This window comes from Capricornis sumatraensis, chromosome 5, assembly GCF_032405125.1.
Source record: "Capricornis sumatraensis isolate serow.1 chromosome 5, serow.2, whole genome shotgun sequence".
NCBI classification, from domain to species: Eukaryota; Metazoa; Chordata; class Mammalia; order Artiodactyla; family Bovidae; genus Capricornis; species Capricornis sumatraensis.
This window is the reverse complement of record NC_091073.1, coordinates 98,449,820-98,470,394: the sequence shown is the minus strand read 5'-3', so window position 1 is coordinate 98,470,394 and position 20,575 is coordinate 98,449,820. Positions and strand designations below refer to the sequence as shown.

Genomic DNA, 20,575 nt, shown 5'->3' with positions numbered 1-20,575 from the left:
TTTAACACAGTGGTCAAATAAAGGGGGTTAGAAATCTGGTCATTCAAACACGTGTTCCTTCTGACAGAACTGCTATGTGCAATAGGAAAGAGCAATACAGCCCTTTTAGAAGCAGTTAAAATAGCCTGTATTTGTCAGACAGAATAGAGGTGACCAGGAACTGCGGAGAGTGAGAAATAAGAAATGATTGTTTGATGGGTACAGAGTTTCTGTTTAGAGTGATGAAAAAGTTCTGGAAATAAGTAGTAATGATGATTGTAGAACACTGTGAATGTAGTTAATACCACTGAATTTTACATTTTAAAATGGTTAAAATGGCAAATTTTGTGTTATGTATAATTAACACACACACGCAACAATAACGGGTCTTTTGGGGGATGAAATAATAGGCGCAAACAACATTCAATTGTAGGTGATTGCTGCTGCTCCAGGTTCACGTGTGTGTGTGTGTGTGTGTGTGTGTGTTTATGTGTGTGTGCATGCATAGGAGATTACATAAGGGGACCCAACTCACAGCACGTGGTTTGACAGACTACAAGTGTATTCATGGGGACAAGGGAATAGATAAAAATTTTGAAAATAGATGGCAGTGAAAATGTGATGTAAATACAGGAGCTGCCTGGAACACTCCTTCCTGCCCTCTTTGCCTGGTTGACTCCTGGATTCCACATCACTTCTTTTGGAGTGCCTTGTAGAGCAGTGTCTCTCAAACTTTAGTGAACAAAGGAATCACTGGGGGACCTTGTTAAACTGCAGATTCTAATTCAGTAGGTCTGAGGTGAAGCTCTAGCCTGCATTTCTAACAAGTTCCCAGGTGATGCTGACAGTCTAGATCTAGACCACATTGGGAGGGCTGTGTAAATTTAAAGTCTTTCTTAGTTCACCATGATATCCTCATGTCCAGCAGTGATTACCACACAATGGGTGATCAATAAATGCTTACTGAATGATGAAGTTATAGGCCTGCTCTAGACGTTTGGAAGGCAGAACAAACTTTGTCCTAAACAGCAGCATATTTGGGGTACTTCTGCTTCTTTCAGTCATTCACTTTGTGAAATCACCACATAACTGTGTAAAGATGTTACAACTAAATTGCCATCATGCTGTCTCAATTCTAATCCTTGAAAAAATGACCCTATACATATGAAGGATAGCAAACCTTGATTTGCAAGCTTGAAGAAGCCTGGCTATTCTCTCCTTTCAAGGTGGGAGCAGAGGGCAAGGGACCTGCTGGTTTAGGAATTTCTAGATTTTGGTAACTGTCTGGGTTAATTTCCACCTTGGCTTCCTTAAATCAAATAAACAGACTTTTTAACAGTGTATGTGGGAAGGAGGTTCATTACCCTAAAACACATGAATATGATGATACTGCCATTATTTAATCATTATCGTTTTTGATGATGACAACGACGCTGACAGTTGAGCGATTAAGTGTGAGGGAGTTGGGGGAGGGGGCAGAAAGCTGGACGGGCAGGAAAAAGAGGAACTACAACTCCCAGAATCCCCTGCTAAACCCACGCCGCGGCCGCGGCACCCCACCCCTTTCGCCAGCTGGGCCCGCCCCTCCAATGACGTCACAGAGGTGACGTCACGGCGCCCAGAGCGAGGCTCGGGTAGAGAGGCCGATTGAGCAGGAGTCGTCCGCTTGTCGTGGAGGCAGCTTGGGAGCCGGCGAGAGGGTGAGCGGGCGAGCAGGCGAGAGAGCTAGAGCAGGCAGGAGGGAGCGACGCGCGGCGCAGAGGAGCGCCAGGTCCGGGCCGCGGCGGGACCCACAGCCGGAGAGGGGCAGCCCGAGCCGTGCGCCGCGGGGTCCCCACCCCCACTCGGCCGGACAGTGCCCGGTGTTCCCCCCCGTGCGGGGGGCGGCGGCGGCGGCGGGGCGGCTGACGGGACCAGACAGGACCGCGGGGGTGTTGCCACCTCCATCGAGGAGCCGGCGCGGCCGCGGGCTCCTCAGAGCCGGGGCCCGGGGCCCGTGACAGGCGGGCTGAGGAAGGGCGAGAGGCGGCGGCGGCGCAGGCGACGGGGAGGCAGCGGCGACACCATGTCATCCCCTAGTCCGGGCAAGAGGCGGATGGACACGGACGTGGTCAAGCTGTATCCTTCGTGGAGCGGGGCGGGGGGTGGGGAATTCGGGTTCTACGTGGGGGACGATATGGGGATGCCCGGGGCACCCCCTGAAACCTAATCAGGGGCCCAGGGGCACTCCAGCCCACTGTCCAAGGCTTCCTCCCACCCCTCCCTCCTCCCAGTGCCTACGGAGGCTCTTTGGCACCTCCCAGGAGCCGAGATCCTTCTCAGCTCCCCCTTTATCTGCAGCACCCCGAAATGTGCGTTGTTCACGCTCTTTCCGCACCTTCAGCCCCCGTGACTTTTCTCCACGACATTTGGACTCCCAAATGGGCCTTTTTTCTTTTTTTTTTTTGCAGTACCAGCCCTCTCTCTTCACCACCAAGCCCACCTTCTTTTTCCTGTTTGCTCGCTCTGAATTTGGGGATTCGAGATAGAAATTCCCTAGAGCGAAGCCTTTCTCCTTTTCTTGAGATGCCTCCATTCCCTCCTCTCACAGTGCTTCTTGAACTGGGGTAACTCAAGTGACCTCCTTTATCCCTAATTCCTTTCTATATTAGGAAGAGAGTAGTCTGCTCAGTGCCCCCCTCTTGTATTAAAGAGCTCTGAATATTTTAGATCAGCTACCCCTATTAAGCTTTCTGGTCCTTAGAAGAACCTCACTCTTTTCTTCCTACCGACAAAGCCTATCCCACCCATAGTATGTGGTGAGGACCCCCAGGCCCTCCAGCAAGCCACCCTCCATATTGTGGCTATGACAGCTTAGGGGGAAGGAGAAAAAGAGGATCTCCTTGACCAAATAGCCCCTGCACGAGCCAGTTAAGCAAACTCCCTGTATGAGAATAAGGTGCTCATAATAACTGCCCTGTTCTTGCCAAGTGACACCCTTTATTTTCCTACTCCCCCCACCCCAACTTTATGTACTTTGGAGGTAGCAGTGGGAAAGCTCTAACTGATAAGAGTCCTTCAAGGCAGTGGTTTTGGTTGGAGTCCAGACCGATTATTTCATGACCAGCTAGAGAAATTCGCGAAGGTTCCTGTGACAAATCGAGACATTTTTTGAGGGGTAATTTAGAGAGTGATGAGAGAGAGGAGCCCAGGGTTCCGAAAGACTGAATCCCTGGGGAGAGGGGGAACCCGGGGCTGGAGAGTGGTAGTGTGTGAAACGCAGTTTAAAAAGTCCTGTCTCCTGCTTCTGTTTCTCCTTCACCCCCATCCCCCCACCATTTCCCCCTGTTGCTGGGTTTTGTTTATATAACTCAAGTTGTTTGGCTAGATTCTTCAGGTGAATTCCTTCTTTCTTCCTTTTATTGTTACTGTTTTTGATTGGATGTTTTACCAGTTTGTAGAGATCGATGATTATTGTTGAACACTCACTTAAAGAATTCGCTGAAGTTTTAAAAAAGTAGTTTTTTTCATTTGGTTTAGAAGTGGGGGATGGAAGGGAAGTTGCCTGGGCAAGTGATTCTTCTCTGCCCCCCCCCCCCCACACCATAATCTTTTCAGGAATAAGATGTTTTTCTTTTCACTCAGGAAAACTTGATTAGAAATTAGGAACAGTACATGAACGTCTCAGTTTAGGGTTAGAAGTTTAGAATTTGGGGGAGGTGGGAGTGGGAATTAGAGGAGCAAGTAATAAAGTATATATTATGTACCAAATATATGTTTAGGCACAAGTGAAATTGACTCTTTATGAGCTGTTTGTGGCTGTGATTGAGTTTTGTAAATGTGTGAATAATACCAGTAATGTTGGCTTTTCATAAGGTGGCAGGAAAACTTGTAACTATGGCTGTGTGTACATTTTACACAAAGCAGTTTCGGGTTTTATTTTTGTTTAGAAACTAGGAAATGACATGGTGGCAGAATCTTGAGTTATTTTTATCTTGAATTGAGACTTACTGTCACACCTAATGCAAATTTCTACCTAATGTTTAATTGGGATGGGGGTGAGAGAGAATTCCAGCTGTCTTTGATCAATGTCAGATTCTCAAATTATATACTTACATATATTTTTTTAGAAGGCTGAGGATAAAGAGGGTGAGGCCTTACTTGACCTGATGCCTTTTCCATACAGTGCCTTTTGTTCATTTAGTAGTTGTGGCATCTAGAATGATTACCGTATTTAGGAGTCGGGGTGTGGGGGGTGGAGAGGGGGAAGAAAACAGACAAAGAACAGCAGGGTGTCTTTCTTTTTTTTTCTTCCCCTAAGTGGCTTATTTCATAGCTTATTTTTAGTAGAAGATGAAGAAAGGCAAAGATGCATTGGCCTTCTGTTCTTTCCCCACCTTCCTCCTTTCTGACAAAAGAAAGCAGAGGCGCTTTAAAATTGTCCATGTCTGAGATAGGAGGACAACAGTCTCGGGATTTAAAAGCCAGAGGTTATCTTTGTTTCATGTTTGTTATTTTCTGGTCTGAGTTAAATTTTTTGTATTTCCTTTTGTTGTGCATGTGTGTTGGGGTGGGTGTGTGAGAGATTTTGTGGCCTCGTTTCTCTGTTGAATTCACATTAGTAGGCCCAAATGGAGACAACAGTTTTTGAGCAAGGTATATTTACCATGAAATTTAAGCAAGGTATATTTGCCAGGACACTGCTAAAATGAATACAATTGTGTGAAACAGTCGAGGGTTGAAAATGAAAGATGGTGTGGAGGAAGTAGGAAAGGTCTGGAGGAATGTACTTGCTTTTTGCCCCTCAGTGCCCCCTTGATTTCTTTGGTGTGTAGGCTGATAGCTGGTTTTGTTGAAATCTCCTGTTTCAGCCCATTTTTGGATGTCTCCTGAGCGTAATTATGCCACCAGGATTTACAGCCTGGCAGGGAATCTATATAGTAGGAAAGTAGTGCGTGGGGGTAGGGAAAGAAGAGGATGTGTAACTAATTGGCCACTGCCTTCCAGCACCTCGTTAGGTCCTTTCAGAGACACTGTCTCTGGTTGTTGTTTGAAGTCGGTGATATTTCTTTTGTGACGGGTTGGTATGGAGGAGAGCTGACTTCCAAGTTATGGAGGGAGTGAGTGTTTTGCACCAATGCACTTAATAGTCTGCTGGGCGATTATGTTCTGAAACTCTGACTCATTCATTGTTTCTCTTCTGATCCTTTGCTGAGGGTTGTGCAAACCTCTCCAGGAGCCTAGAAACTGATGTACAGGACTTGGGCCCTGTAGGAATGTGTCCCAATCAAAAAACTTGCAAAAAGCCCAAATCCTGTGGAATTGTGGTTGAATAATAGTGTTGCCATTTGTTTTGCAAAGTGAGGTGGGTGGGTGATACTGTGCTGTTCTCAGCCTGGCAAGCTTTGAGGTTTCTATCTCAAACCGGCTGATTATTTAGTTTGTCTGAGAACTGGGACTCTGGTGACCTTAAAGCGTGATTTGCCCTAAAGGAATATCGGTTTAAGTTCTCCTGGGTGGAGGAACAAACAAGCTCAGATTACACGGGTTTCCTTGTTGGTGGGGGTTACTCGTCTCACCCTGTTGCACAGCCTGGTGATCCTTTTATCTGTGAACCAGTGGCCCCTGCTGAAGGCTGGAACTGCTTGTTTTGGAAAAGCCTATGCAGGCAAAAGGCCGTAGGCACAGCTCCTCACAGCTTATTGGCTGCTCTGTTACTACCCGGAAAAGGAGGAGGGGCGGAGCTACCAAACAGCTGATGGGAATGTGTGACCAGTGTGTTTATATACAAAAGAAGTTGGGGCTGGGGAGGCCTCGTGAGTGGTGTCATAGGAACAAGTGTATTTTCAAGGGGTAAAAAGAGGAGAGGAAAACCTGACCTGTTAAGAGTATAAGAATTATTCAGGGTTAAATCAGAAAAGTGGATCTGATGCTAACGAGAACTTGGCAAGCACTGTGTTTGTTATTGGTGTGAAATTTTGGAACTTAATTTTATAATACCAAGAGTTTTCAAAGAGTCCCTTTTTCAGAGGGAGTTGTGGTAGCTTGAAACCAGATAGCCACCACTTTAAATGTATTTAACTGACTTCTGCAGGGATTCGAAAGTATAGTAGAAAGGTAAGCTTCCCTTATAAAAGCTTTAAGACCAGTGATCAGAACGGGCCAGTGTCTTATGCTAAATTCGTTATCAGCATTAGTGAATCTTATAGAATCCTAGTTGTCTGCCTTAGGGTTTCAGAAGCTTTCAGTAACAGGTTCATCCCCTCAGTCATTTCTGCACCCTTCTCGTGCCAGGCTTAGGGCTAGATGCTGGGTGTTTCGTAGTGAAAAATTTGGTGTGTGCTTATGTAACTAAAACAAAAAAAATCAAAGTACGTGTTGTGTTATAGCAAGTGAGGACTGTATGTATTACCTTTTTTTTTTTTTAAATAACTCACATCTACTTTCAGAATTGACTTTTCAAGGAATAGAAAGTTTAAAGTGAATTTTATGTGATGGGATATATGGGAATCTCTCTTCTGTTATTTAAAAGATTGATGTTAAAAACTGAAAAATATTAAAATGTGTAGTCATTTGCCTTCAACTTGGATGTTTTGCTGTTGATCTGTAGTCTATCCCTAAGTTAGTAGTTTTTGTTGCTCTTTTATTTGTGCTAAAAGTGTAGACGGTTCTATTATCTTTTAACTAACTCCAGTGTCATTGGGAAAGTGTGGTTTGCCTTTTATTTCCTGTGATCTCTGTTTTAGTGAGATGAAAAGATGGAAGGTGGAACAGTTTTATGGTCTTCAAGCTAAAAGTTAAAGCGTTGGCAACTCTCAGTGTTCTGAATTTGTCTTCTCTGCCTAGATTTTGGTGACAAATATAACATACTGGCAGTTATTTTGGTTAAGCAGGAACCTACATGAGTAAGCATTCACAGCTTCAGAACATCTGATTCCTGCACTGCAGTTCTAGTAAATTACACACAAGCCTAAAAATTCAGCTTTTAGGGGAAAACAATCTTTGCAGATGTGGCCTGTAAAAATCCCTTATCTGTTTTCGTGTGTGTGTTAAAGGAACCTGGATTTGTTGGTTTTCTAGTATTGTGCAGTTTCCCCAGCACCTTGACCTGTACATATCTACATATATTATAGATATATAATTATATGTAATTTAGTATCTTGTTTCAATCTTACCAGATTTTAATGGTTCCAAGAATCACTGGATTTTTTGGCATATGATTCAGACCTGCGAAAGTGCTTATAGTGAAAGAGCTTTTTAACTGTAGACCTGCAGTGTACATTTTAGTAAAATACTTAAATGAAAAAACTTTAATTGGATTATACCAGTAGTAAGATAATTGAGGAAAGTATAGGTTACAAAAAGGGAAAGAAAACCATCTCCCATAAGCCTATCCTTTAAATACTGGTTCTCAAGCTTCAGTGTGATCTTAACTACTTGGTGGTGGTGGTGGTGTAGTCGCTAGGTCGTGTCCGAGACTTGCGACCTCATGGATTGTAGCCTGCCAGTTTCCTCTGTTCATGGGATTCTCCAGGCAAGAAAATGAGTGTGTTGCCATTTCCTTCTCCAGGGGATCTTCCTGACGCAGGAATCAAACCCAGGTCTCCTGCACTGTAGGCAGATTCTTTACCAACTGAGCCATGGGGGAAGCCTACTTGGAGGGTTTGTTAAAATGGGTCCCACCCCTGAAATAGTGTGATTCACTCAATCTAGAGTGGGGCCTGTGAACGTGCATTTTTGAGAAGTTCCCAGATGATGGTGATGCTGTTCTGTCTAGCAACCACAGTTTGAGAACCATTGTCCTGAAATGTTAACATGATGTAGTTTTTTCTTATCAGTGCTTCCCCACGACCCAAGATGTATTATTTTCAATCTGTTGATCATATTGTACGTGCCGTGTTTTTGCTTAATATTTTTGCAGCTGTTTTTCCTATTTATAAATATCAGATATAATAGCTCATGTAATAAGCTATTACAAGAGCTAAACCATGACTTAAAGCATGCCTGTGCCACTGATTTAATTCTTTGCCTTTTTCCTGTGATAAATAAGATTGAAGTTAACATGCATAAGGCTTTTCTTACATTTTTGGATTATTTCTCTTTTCTAGAAATGATATTCTAGATCAGAGAAGGTAAGCTTTTGAATTAAAATATTTAATTAAAAATCTTGGGGACCCGCACTCAGTGGATTCTCACTTTGTTATATTGTGTCTTAGTTGGTGTCATTTCAGCACTGAAGCAGCCAGCCTGGCATAGCAATGAAAAATGAGTTCTGATCTCTTTGTTTAAACTTTCATGTTTTTTTGTGTGTGTTTAAAAATAGTGATTCTTACATTAGGGATAGTTTTGTACTTCTCAAAGTGCCTTCTCTGAGTTGGTAGGTTGCACATAATATATTCATCAGCTGTCTGATTGGTAAGAGCTTTAGAGTGTTAGTGACTTGATTATTTTTCCTTTTGTTTTTTATTGAGGTATAATTGACATAAAAGAACTATACATGTTTAAAGTGATAGATTTGGTAGGTTTTCACATAAGTGTCACTCATGAGGCCTATTGCCACAGTCAAGAGAGTGAACATACTTATTTTCCCAAAGTTTCTCTTGTCACTGTAGATTATTTTGCATTTTCTAGAATTTTATATGAATGGAATCATATACTGTATATTCTTTTCTGTGTGAATTCTTTCTTCATATTTTTTAGAGCCTCCCATGTTATCATGTAGTTCTTTTTTTTTTTTTTTTTTAAACCACTGAGTAGTATTTCATTGTATGGCTGTACCATAATTTGTTTATGCGTTCACCCCTTTGTGGACATTTGGGTTGTTTTCTGTTTGGGGTTATTACAAGTAAAGCTGCTATGGACATATGCTTCCTTTTCTTTTGGGTAAATATATTGGAGTGGAATAGCTGGATCATGTGGTCGATACAGATTTAACTTTATAATAGGTTGCTTGAATTTAAAAAGTTAAATGAGGATGGTTGTGGCATTGAACTCTTGTTTCAGTTGTGTGTTTTAAAGGAGTCCTATTAAATAACATAAGCATAAACACTGATTTCTAACCTAACTCTGTCAAAGCTAGTTCTGTGGCTGCCCTTCCCTTTCCCCCATTCAAAGTTAGTTAAATTTTCGTTGTGAAATATTTTTGTTTTGTGGCCCTTTGAAATGGTACTTCAAGAAATATGGTTACAAATAAATTTTATTTTTGCATTTGCTAATAAGACTATTTTTGTGAGATGGTAAACACCCTCTTTGTTGATGGTACCTTTTTCTTGCTTTTTGTAAAGTATTGATAATAATTTTTTTAACATTAGTTTTACTTAGCACCTCCAGTTTACAAATGATTACGTAGGACTCTGTTAAGGTCTAAATCGTCATATGGACTGTGTATGCGTTTAGTCGCTCAGTGGCGTCCGACTCTTTGTGGCTGCATGGACTGTAGCCCACCAGGCTTCTCTGTCCATGAACTTTTCCAGGCAAGAATACTGGAGTGGGTTACCATTTCCTACTCCAGGAGACCTTCTTGAGCCAGGGATCCGACCCAGGGATCCAACCCGCATCTCCTGCATTGGCAAGTGGATTCTTTACCACTAGCGCCACCTGGGAAGCCCCTTGCTATGGACTAAACTCAGATAAAAAGAAACAACAGGAACCCAGTGGCAGAACTGGTAACAGATTCTAAGAGGGTATCCCTAAATATGTTTTCCTGGAATCTTTTTTTAAAAAGTTAATATTTAGCAAAATAGTGGGGTTTTTTGTTTTGCTTTGTGATTTGATAATTAATAGACATTGCTATAATAATAAATCAGATGTTGCTTTACTATCACATTTTTATACATTACAAACATTTGAATGTATACTAGTTTATATGCATGTTGCTCAAAAAATTAACATCTTAGCTACTGACAGCTGGAATTTTTAGCTTGGCTAACAAAAATAAAGACAACCTGTTTTATGTTGGAGTCAGTGACAGTTTATTCACTGGGTGGACTTTGGTTCAGTCCTCAAACATGAGGATGGTGCTCTGAGCATATGTGTTAGTATTATTTCCAGATTGCCAAAGTGTAATTTACATGCAGTGTAGAAATCTTTGGAAACACAGGCAAGTCAGTGTATACTTTTGATAGGCTGTTGGTAATTCTCAGGTGGGGTATAAGAAGAATTGTTGTATTTTTATGGGGGTGCTATGGTTATTATTTCTTCTCTGTACCTCATCGGATCCTTGGGAAGCTGGCAGGTTGTTCGCAGGCTGGTGCTTGTGGTGGCACTTGCCCATGCCCGACAGAACCCAAATCCTTAAGACCCAGGTGGTGGGAAGTCCCACGGGGCAGTTACATGCTCATGAGGGGTGAAGGATCCTTTCTGCTTTAACCCTGCCTTTTAGGCATCAAGGGCATCAAGTGGGTGGTTTGAATAGGTGCTTACTGATCATTTGACCTGTCCAGCAGAGCAGCCAGGAAGGCGTAGGAAAGCCATGTGATGTGGAAAGGCTCGGCTGCACTTTGTCAGGACAGGCATGACTGGTGGGTCTGTCTTTGGGCTCTCAGAAGATACCTGGGCTGTTGCACTTGGAGGAACCATATTTAGGGATTCAGAATATTATTTAATTGATAGGAAATGGAATGGCTTTTGTTCAACTTCCTGGTTTCCAACTTGTAAACCACTTTTAAGAAGGCATTATGTATCAGAGTAAGAGATACTGCCTATATGAGAAATTGTTATTAATATTGTAAATTGTGCATTTTGGTTTTAGTATTAGGCAAAATGTTTCTTTTTCTGTGTATTATGTTTTTATCATGCATGCTTTTCAAGGCTTCTTGGATGATAAAATCTTAGTTGATTAGTAATATAAACAGAAAATTAGATACAGTGTGTGCCTGGTTCATGTTACTTCAGAAGCGTTTGGGTTACTACTCAGCTTAGTGAATATAGATTTAGTTGTTTCATTCAGATGGTTCAGTATAACTTTGGTTATCTGAATTTTGCTTTTTAATCAGTTGACTTTCTTTTGTTTAGATAGTTTTGTAGGATTGATTAATTCAAAGATTTGAGTAAACATCTCCATTGTAGTGTCTGTCTGTAGAAGTTGACTTGGTTAGAACTGTGTTCATAAGAGATCACTAGGTATAATATCCACTCCAGTACTCTCGCCTGGAAAATCCCATGGACGGAGGAGCCTGGTGGGCTGCAGTCCATGGGGTCGCTAAGAGTCGGACATGACTGAGCGACTTCCCTTTCACTTTCCAGTTTCATGCATTGGAGAAGGAAATGGCAACCCACTACAGTACTCTTGCCTGGAGAATCCCAGGGACGGAGGAGCCTGATGGGCTGCCGTCTCTGGGGTCGCACAGAGTTTGACACTACTGAAGCGACTTAGCAGCAGCAGCAGCAGCAGGTATAATATAGTAAGATACATTGTTTTATGGTTTTACGGACACTGAATGTTTAGTACCCTTTTGCTAATCTATTAATCTAAATCTGTAAATAAGTTAATAAGTCTCCTTGGCAACAAAGCTTGAAACTAGGTCATAGTTTTTATTTCATTCCAAAGGAAAGAGACTGAATTTGGTTTTTTCACTAACAAATGGTCACCTTGAGAGTCCTACAAGTGGGATTTGGAACTTGGGCACATTGTTAATGCAGATTAAGGCTCCTACAATTGAAATCATCCCATGAATTTCTTGTACATTTTGGGTCTTTATTACAAACTTACATGAAATGGATAAACCCAGAAGGGAAATGCATTTTAAATGCTTGTGGTGTTTTAACTGTTTATCTTAATTTGGTGACCCATCTCAATGTTGCTTCTGAGTATATTTAAGTAAGTATATTAAAATGTAGAGCATAATGTGTATTTGATAACAGAATCACTGATCTTGACAACTCTATTTTGGCATTATTAGCATCTGTTGATTTTACCAATTCATTCATTCAGTTCACCAGAGCCCCCATCTTGATAATAAGAAAAAAACAAACCCTGTATTTTGCGTTTCTATTCATTTGTATCCTCAGAAATTAAAAAACAAAATACTTTTCTTTTAAGTCAGGTTTATTTTATGAATGGAAGGAGGAGAGGAAGTAGACCTTTAAGTGTGTTCTTTAGTCTAATTACCTGGATTGCTGCCCATTTCTTCTGGTAGTGAAGAAAGGCCACCCTTGAATGCTGTCTTTGATTATCAAAGACGTATATTTGAGTATACCTGTATTGAGTCATTCACCTTCTTGTGAACATTTACTTGCTTCTTTCTTTCTACAGGCTCTTAAAGTAGAATAGACAGATTCTATCAATCTTTGAGTAATTAATGTGGCTTTTCCTTTTTTGAGTTTTAGCCAAGAGTTTTATAATATGTTAACAGACTATTGGTGACTCAAAAAGACTAAATTCTTTTCATATATTTCATTCTGTATGTCTGTTTTCTATTAGTGTGCCTCTCTTATACTGTGACTTAATTTCTAGAAATCAGACAAGAGAGTTGAATTTACTGGCAGGAAAGTACACAAATAAACCTTTGGAGAGAAGGTATTTCCTTAATTAAAAGTAGAAGTAAAGTCAGATTCTTTTTTCTAGAAGTTGGAAAATCAGAATATGCTTGGCCTATTTCACTTTGTGCAATTTGGCATTTATTTATCAAACTTGAACTTACTTATGCTAAAAACATATAGTAGTAGTTTACAACTTTGATACCCATTCTCCAAAGATAAAAATAGGCTGTGCCTTAGATTTGCCCTAACTCTGTTCAGTGAAGTGAGACATGGTGGAACTTGGCACCTGAATCTTGAGTTCTTACACTTTAAAGATCTTCATCTCTATTTTCTTTAAGTCCTCAAGGTATGGAGTCCAGAGGTCTTTCTCTCAGCATCCTCCTGTGCTCTTCAGGCAAGGTAAATGGGAGTCTCCTGCCCTTTGGGAGCTTACTCCCAGGATTAAATTTTAGCCCTTTTACATTTTTTCTCTTTTGGCCACACCACACAGACATGCAGGACCTTAGTTCCCCAACCAGGGATCAAACCCAGGCCCCATGCAGTGAAAGCATGGAATCCTAACCACTGAACCTCCAGGGGGTTCCCCCCTTTGCATCTTGTAACTCAAAGAATGACTAACAAAATACCATATCTACTTGTGCTTTTTCTCCATTTTGGGGGTTGATCTGATCTGTGTGCTTGAGCCTTTGAACTGGATTATCTTAATTGACAGATACATGTCTTATCTTTCTGCTTAATAGGAAATAGAAATCTTTTTTATAGAATCAAAAATTAGTGTTTGATTTATGCTTTTAAATTGGGGCTTATTATTTGAACGAATTGGGTAAAATATAACAATTTTAGTCTATCAGTTCTGGCTGTTTTAGTTCTCAAATGTCATTCTTAGAGTGTTTTGTCAGCTCTGATGAAGTTCTGATGGCATTTTATTATTTGAAGTTAAATTTTAGTAGATGTTACACTTTCATAGATATTTTAACCTGTTTTTCTACTTTGAGTAAACTTGGAATGCAGATAATAGTATTACAAAGCCCTTTTTAAATATGAGGGCTCCTTGTAATTGAAAGTTGAAAGTAATAATTGTATTCTTTTTAGGCAATATCATTTGTGGCCTTAGGTAACACTTTGAGAAATACTAATGCTTGGATGTACTACTTCATATTTGGAGAGTAAACTCTGGCAACTTTGTTTTTGTTATTGATAGAAAAAATAGAAGCCATTGTTGATATAAGGAATCTGCTTTTCATCTGTGACTTATAAAATCAGTTTTGCTACTTATAGTCACATTTATTACATGAAAAATAGATTTAAAGCAGTATATAGCCCAATGCCTCAGTTAATCCTATTTATGAATAATATCATAAAGAAAAAATTGACTTAAATAGGTTTTAATGTAAATGTTCTGATATCTCTTTACAACAGTAGATGAGATGGCATTGTATCTGGTATTCTTGAGATGTCTGAATTGTATGTGCCCTGTCAATAATTTTAGAAGAAAGTAAGCCTTATAAAAAAAGTACCTGATTTATGGAAGCTTTTATCCAGATAAAATGGCAGCATGCTGTTCCTTTCAAAATTTTATGTATTTAATTACCTGAATTATATTTCATGTTTTAAAAGGTAAACTTAGGCAATGTGGGTATAATTGAGTAAAAGAATATGCCCAGCCACAATAGGATCCCATAAGAGTTTGAGACAGTTCAGTATTTAAGCATCTAAATATTTTTTTACCTTTGTCCTTTTTTTTTTTTCAGATCATAGTTTAAATTTTGACATAGAGATATTTCTGTTATAATGCCACAAATGCATTACTGAAATACCTTGCATTCTGCAAAATCATGAAGTGGAAATAATAGTGCTTAGACACCTTTATGTCTTAATACTCTCCAGGTATTGAAGATATATCTGTTGAAGAAAATTTAGTTGCCAGCATTTTTATTGATATTTAAACTGAATGTCTGTAGTGATTCAGTTTTGCTTTGTGTTAAGGTGATTTTAATTATTAGTCTTAAGACGGTCAAGGATGTACAAACACTTTAGATGCTTAATTTTTTAAAAGTTGGGGTGATTTTAACGGAAGGCTTGGGATGTAAGCTGCCCTTCTTATTTTCTACTGATTTGCCTTAATGTTTTGATAGCTTTTATTTTTAAAGATAAACATAATTTTAGATTTACAGAGAAGTTGCAAAGATCAGAGAGTTCTTATGCCCCACCTAGTTCTCGTTACCCCTGTTATTTATGCTACTGAGGTACGTGTTTCAAAACTAAGAAATCAATATTGGTATGTTACTATAAACTCCAGGCTTTATTCAGATTTCACCAGTTTTTCCATGAACATGTTTTTTTCTGTTGCAGGTTTTCCGTATTAGTGGTCATGTCTCCTTAGCCTTCTCTGGTCTGTGACAGTTTCTCTTTGTTTTGCATGACCCTGACTGTTTTGAAGCACTGGTCAGGCAGTTTTTGGAGTGCTCAATTCCAGTCTATCTGATTTTTTCCCCCTCATGATTAGACCTCATAATAGTGAGGTATTAAAATTTAGCCAAACTTCTTGTGGGTTTTGGAAAGAATACTGCAGAGGTGAAGTGCCCTTTTTATCACAAGTAGGGTGTGTATGGGGGGAGTGCCTATGTCCTCGTGGCCTCACTGGTGATGTTAACTTTGATCCACTTGGCTTAGGTTGCACTTGCCAAGTTTCTCCACTGTGAAGTTACTGTTTTTCCCTTCTGTGTTCTATCCTTCAGAAGCTAGTCACCAAGTGTGAAAGTGAAAGTTGCTCAGCCGTGTCTTGTGACCCCATGGAGTATGCAATCCATGGAAATCTCCAGGCCAGAATACTAGAGTGGGCAGTCTTTCCCTTCTCCAGGGGATCTTCCCAACCCAGGGATCGAACTCAGGTCTCCTGCATTGCAGGTTGATTCTTTACCAGCTGAGCCACAAGGGAAGCCCAGGAATACTGGAGCGGGTAGCCTATCCCTTCTCCAGCTGGTCTTCCCGACCCAGGAATTGAACCAGGGTCTCCTGCATTGCAGGCGGATTCTTTACCAAGTGTTAGCTGACTGTCAAGGAGGCCAGAGGAGGTAGGCTTCACCTCCCAGAGGGAGTAATTGTTTTTGACTGCTGATTGTAACACAGTAGTGCATTAATCTTAGTTATTAGTGGATTTTGTACAGAACTTACTCTTGAGTGGAGTGTCAATGGTACTGTCTTTTTAAAAAAGTAAAATGGGATGTAGATATATGAGAATGTGATCTTGGAGCACACAGATTTAGTGGGTTTGGTTATTTAGCAATTTGCATGGCAAATTTATCTTTCAGCATTTGGCTGTTTTTAGATCTAGAATAACATGTGGAAATGAAGATAAACTTAGGATGAGTTGCAAAGGTGTTAGTTAAAAACCTTATAGCTCAAGAAATTCTATCATCTTGAGGTTTAGATCAGAAAGAGAACTTGGGTGTGAGATAGTGATAAAATGTTATTACATTCTGTATCTTTCTGTTATTAACTAGTTATATAGTTAACTTATAACAGAAAAAAATATATTATTAGCTGTGAATTCTAGCAAAGCGTCCTTATTTTGACCCATTGAAACATTTTGTTTTTGGCAGTTCTATTTGTAGTTTCAATGAAAACTTTGATATAATTATAGTTGGCAGTTTTAACCTAGAAATTCAATTATTATGGAAAGATAAACTGCATAGAACTTCTTGAGAATTTTCCAAGCAGTTCTTCTTTAATTAAGAGAACTTGTTTACTTCGACAGTTTTTGGTGTATTTTATTTTGACTGTTTTTCTTTTTTTGCTGTTGTTGCTGTTTTCTCCTTTCTTCTTAGGAATAACACTGATTTTCATATGATAAAAGTCTTAAAGTATTTACAATACATTGTTTTCTTGAGCAGAATATATTTATAGTTGAGGTTATTGGGTAGGTGACTTCTGAAAAAGTAATAATGATATATTAAAATTTGACCAACCCATTTGATTTCTAGGCTCAAAAGTTAAGCTAAAGTATTTAGCTCTCAGAGGCTTCCTTGAAGATAGTGAGGAAGAACGGTAGAAACTGAATGTTAATGGTAAATATCTTGCTAGTTATAAATATTATAATATTTGTAGTGGTAATAAATTATTTTAAGACTGTAGAGAATAGTCAGAATTTATGTTTTCAACTCATGAGGACACCTGGGTTTTTGGTATGTAAGTCAGAAGTGTTTGTAGCCAGCTGTTTATTGTTTTAGTAACTCTGGCGGTGCATTTTTAGACCTTTGACCTTAACGCCAGCACCTGCTTGTCATGTCAGTGCTGAGAGTCAGTGGTGTAGCACTTAGTGACATCTTACTGGTTTGATGACTCTGGGCAGATGTTCAGCTGGTTCTTTCTTTTGTACTCCTTTTATCTTTGCTCACTTTCTTAAGTTTGAGTACCTTGGAAGGCTTTTTTTTTTAAAGTTTGTTTGTTTACTCATTCATTTTGGTCATGCTGAGTGGCTTGTGGGATCTTAGTTTCCTGACCAGGAATTGAACCCTCACCCTTGGCAGTGAAGGTGCAGAGTCCTAACCACTGGACCAGCAGGGAATTCCCAAGAATATTTTTTTAGAGCAGTTTTAGGTTCACAGCAAAATTGAAGGGAAGGGACAAAGATTTCCTGTATCCCCTTGCCCCACTCATAAACAGCCTCCCCTCTTATCCAGTATCCCCTTCCAGAGTGGGGCATTTGTTACAGTTGATTCGCCTACACTGACACATCATTATCACCCAGAGTCCAAAGTTTATACTAGGGTGCACTCAGTGTTGTACATCTGTGGGTTTGGACATGTGTATAACAACATGTATCTGTCACTGTGGTATCATACAGAGTATTTGCACTGTCCTAAAAATTCTCTGTGCTCTTCCTGTTCACTCTTCCCTATCCCAGCCCCTGGCAAGTCCTAATCTATTTTACAGTCTTAGTTTTATCTTTTCCAGAGTCATACAGTAGGTAGGCTTTTCAGATTGGCTTATTTCACTTAACAATTTGCATTTAAGTTTCCTTCGTGTCTTTTTTTGGTCCAATAACCATTTCTTTTTAAAGGTGAATAATAATCTGTTGTCTAGATGTACCACAGTTTATCCGTTCACCTTGGTGAGCCATTTTTTTTGTGACCAGAGCTAATAATAACTCTTAATTGTTTTTCCAGATTTGCTTTTGTACTTAAAAAAACAACAAAAAACTCTTAAGTGACAAGTAGCTGAATTTTATACAGCTGCCCTGTTCTATCCTCAGTTCTACCTTTCTTATCCCCTGATATTTGTTTTATAATGTGCTACTTCTCATTCTAATATATTTCACATTTAGTCTGTTAGAAGCCTTGCATTGAGATGTTATGACCCACTTTTTATGAGCTGCACGGATTGGTTGAGAGTGCTGAGATGATAGCGTTAAGTCCTTCTAGTGACAGGTCTGGAGCCTGAGAGTTTCTCATGCTTTCGTCCCTTCTAGCACATATTCAGCTTTGCATATGAAGTAGGTGCTCAGGAAACACCTGTTCAATGAATTCTAATAAATAGTATGCCACAGGTTTCCACCAAGCCCTTGGTTAGATCAGTTTTAGACTAAACATTGTTTCTATATAGAAACAATATGGAAATCTCACAGGAGAGAGGCAGATCTCCTTTACCTGATGAGGACTGAAGTCCTTTTATGTGCAGCTGCCATCTGCCATTTCTGTGCAGTGTTCATTTTTCCACATATAATATGTATTTGTGGTGAAATTGTCCCAAATGGTAATACTTTAGTTTATTAAATGGCATTTTCAGGGGAGTTCTTTTTAAAGATTCTTTGATTGCTGGTTTTATTTAAGATCAAAGGAAATTTTTAAGATTGGGAAAAGAAACAGCTGAAACTTGGGTTATTCCATTTGTAAAATTGAATACCTTAAACTCATCATATCATTTAGCTTATTAGTACTCTTAGTTTATACTTTATTAACTGTTTCAAGTTCTCCCTTACAAATTAGTAGTTCTAGAGATGACTTTTACTGTCTTAATATTTGATCCTGTGAACTTTTTGGTCTGTTCAGGATTTCGTTGAGGACTTTTATTTTGTATTTACTTTTACCTTTTACCCATACTCTGTGAGGAAAGAGAAGATTTTAAGAAGTGCTTTAACAGCTCATGCATGCTGTAAAAGTTATACGTGGCTTATTTTTAGTTAGGCAGAATCATGGAAGGAATACTTTGTAATAGTTGGATTTTAAAAGGATACTTTTTACTGAAGTATAGTTGATTTAAAATGTTGTGTTAGTTTCTGTTATACAGCAGAGTGATTCAGTTACATATATGTGTATGTGTAGTTTTTCATATTCTTTTCCATTATGGTTTATCCCAAGATACTGAATATAGTTTTCCATGCTCTACATAGAACCTTGTTGTTTACCCATACTATATATTGATATGGCAGTTTGTATCTGCTAATCCCAGACTCCTCTAATTTGTCCCTCTCTCACACCCTTTCCCCTTTGGTAACCTTGTTCTCTGTGTCTGTGAGTCTGTTTCTGTTTTGGAAGTAAGTTCGTTTGTGTCATGTTTTAGATTCCACCTATTAGGTGATATCACGCATGAGTACATGTATTAGGATCATTCTTCTTTTGTATGATGATCCCTAGGTCCAGCCATGTCGTTGCAAATGTCATTCCATTCTTTTTTGTGGCTGAGTAGTAGTGTATTGGAGAAGGCAATGGCACCCCACTCCAGTACTCTTGCCTGGAAAATCCCGTGGACGGGGGAGCCTGGTGGGCTGCCGTCTCTGAGTCGGACACGACTGAAGCGACTTAGCAGCAGCAGCAGCAGCAGCAGCAGCATTGTATTATGTATGCCATATCTTCTTTATCCATTCATCTGTCACTGGGTGTTTGCTTCCATGTCTTTGTTATAGTGAGATATTTAAAATCTCATTTTACAAATGCAAAACTTTAATGATATGTTTAAACTGTATATACACATGAGTATACTTTTTTTCTTTCTGTGTGCACGCACAGTCTCTTAGGGAAGAACATATTTTTGCTCCTTAGTTTTTTGGTAAGTTCTTCAGTCATTTGAATTCTCTAACACAGAGGTTCCAGAGTTGCCTGCAGGCCCCTGGGGATCCCCAAGATACTTTCAGGGAGATGATAAAGTGAAAACTTGTTTCATAGTTACATTAATTAATTTTTTTGCCTTTTTCTGTTTTTTTTTCAGTAGTGATGTTTTGTACTGATGATACAAGGCCAAAACCAATATTAGATTAAACTATGAAAGCCTTGGGACTTCTTTAGCGATCAGGTGGGGCGCAGATTCAGTCCCTGGTGGAGAAACTAAGATCTTGGAGGCCACACGCCACCGGCCCCCAACCCTGCCACAAAATACACCATTGAACGCATAGCACACCAAAACCGTATTAGTGGTTGTCATATTTTTTGCCACCGTACATCTACAGTTTTAAAAAAAAGGCAATTTCACTTGAACATGCTCTTGATAAGGAGTAACTTATCAAGACAGGTACTTGAAATTTTGACAGTTACTCAGAATTTTAACTCTAAAGTACCTGTCTCCTTACTATATTCTGTGTGTTAAAATGGGGAGCACTTTTCCTGCATACTGAAAGTATGGTGGTGGTTTCCAGAAAAAGCACATAGGTGACTTGCCAGCCAAACTAGCTGCTTTTTTTTTTTTTTTTTTTAATGGAACACCATTTGAACTTGAAAGTGTGACTGGCTGACAAACTGGTTATTCAGACTTGGATGTGTGGCAGATGTTTTCTCAGGAACAAAGTGAGCCCATCACTTTAAGCAAAACTAATAATGTATGTTGCCAGTGATAATAATATAAGCTTTAAAGTGAATATCAGAATTTGGAAAAACTTGTATCTGCACCACATGCTTGACAGTTGTCTAATATTTAGACATTTCTGATGAGATCAGTAGTGATAGTAACGTGATTTTTTTGTTGTTGTGTGATGAAATGTGTCAGTGTTGGGAAGATTTATAGAAGTCAGTAAACCAGTATTTTCTAAATGGCCAGTGCATGATAGAAAGTCATGTGTTGGGTAAAAGACTTGTTTAAAATACAAGGTAGAGCAGTGAATTTTAATGTAACTATGAACATTTCATTTGTAGTATTTCAGATTCCA

General features: G+C 39.5%; 1 protein-coding gene across 2 annotated transcripts in view; it reads left to right on the top strand.

Annotated features, from left to right (window-relative positions):
- The first annotated feature begins 2,007 nt into the window (after positions 1–2,007).
- The window catches only part of UBE2H (ubiquitin conjugating enzyme E2 H), a 100,143-nt gene continuing 81,575 nt past the window's right edge, over positions 2,008–20,575 (top strand). For both annotated transcript variants that reach the window (XM_068972327.1, XM_068972326.1), the window contains exon 1: positions 2,008–2,097. In XM_068972327.1, the coding sequence (XP_068828428.1) occupies positions 2,045–2,097 (53 nt within the window). In that variant the 5' untranslated portion in view covers positions 2,008–2,044. The remainder of the gene's footprint in view (positions 2,098–20,575) is intronic.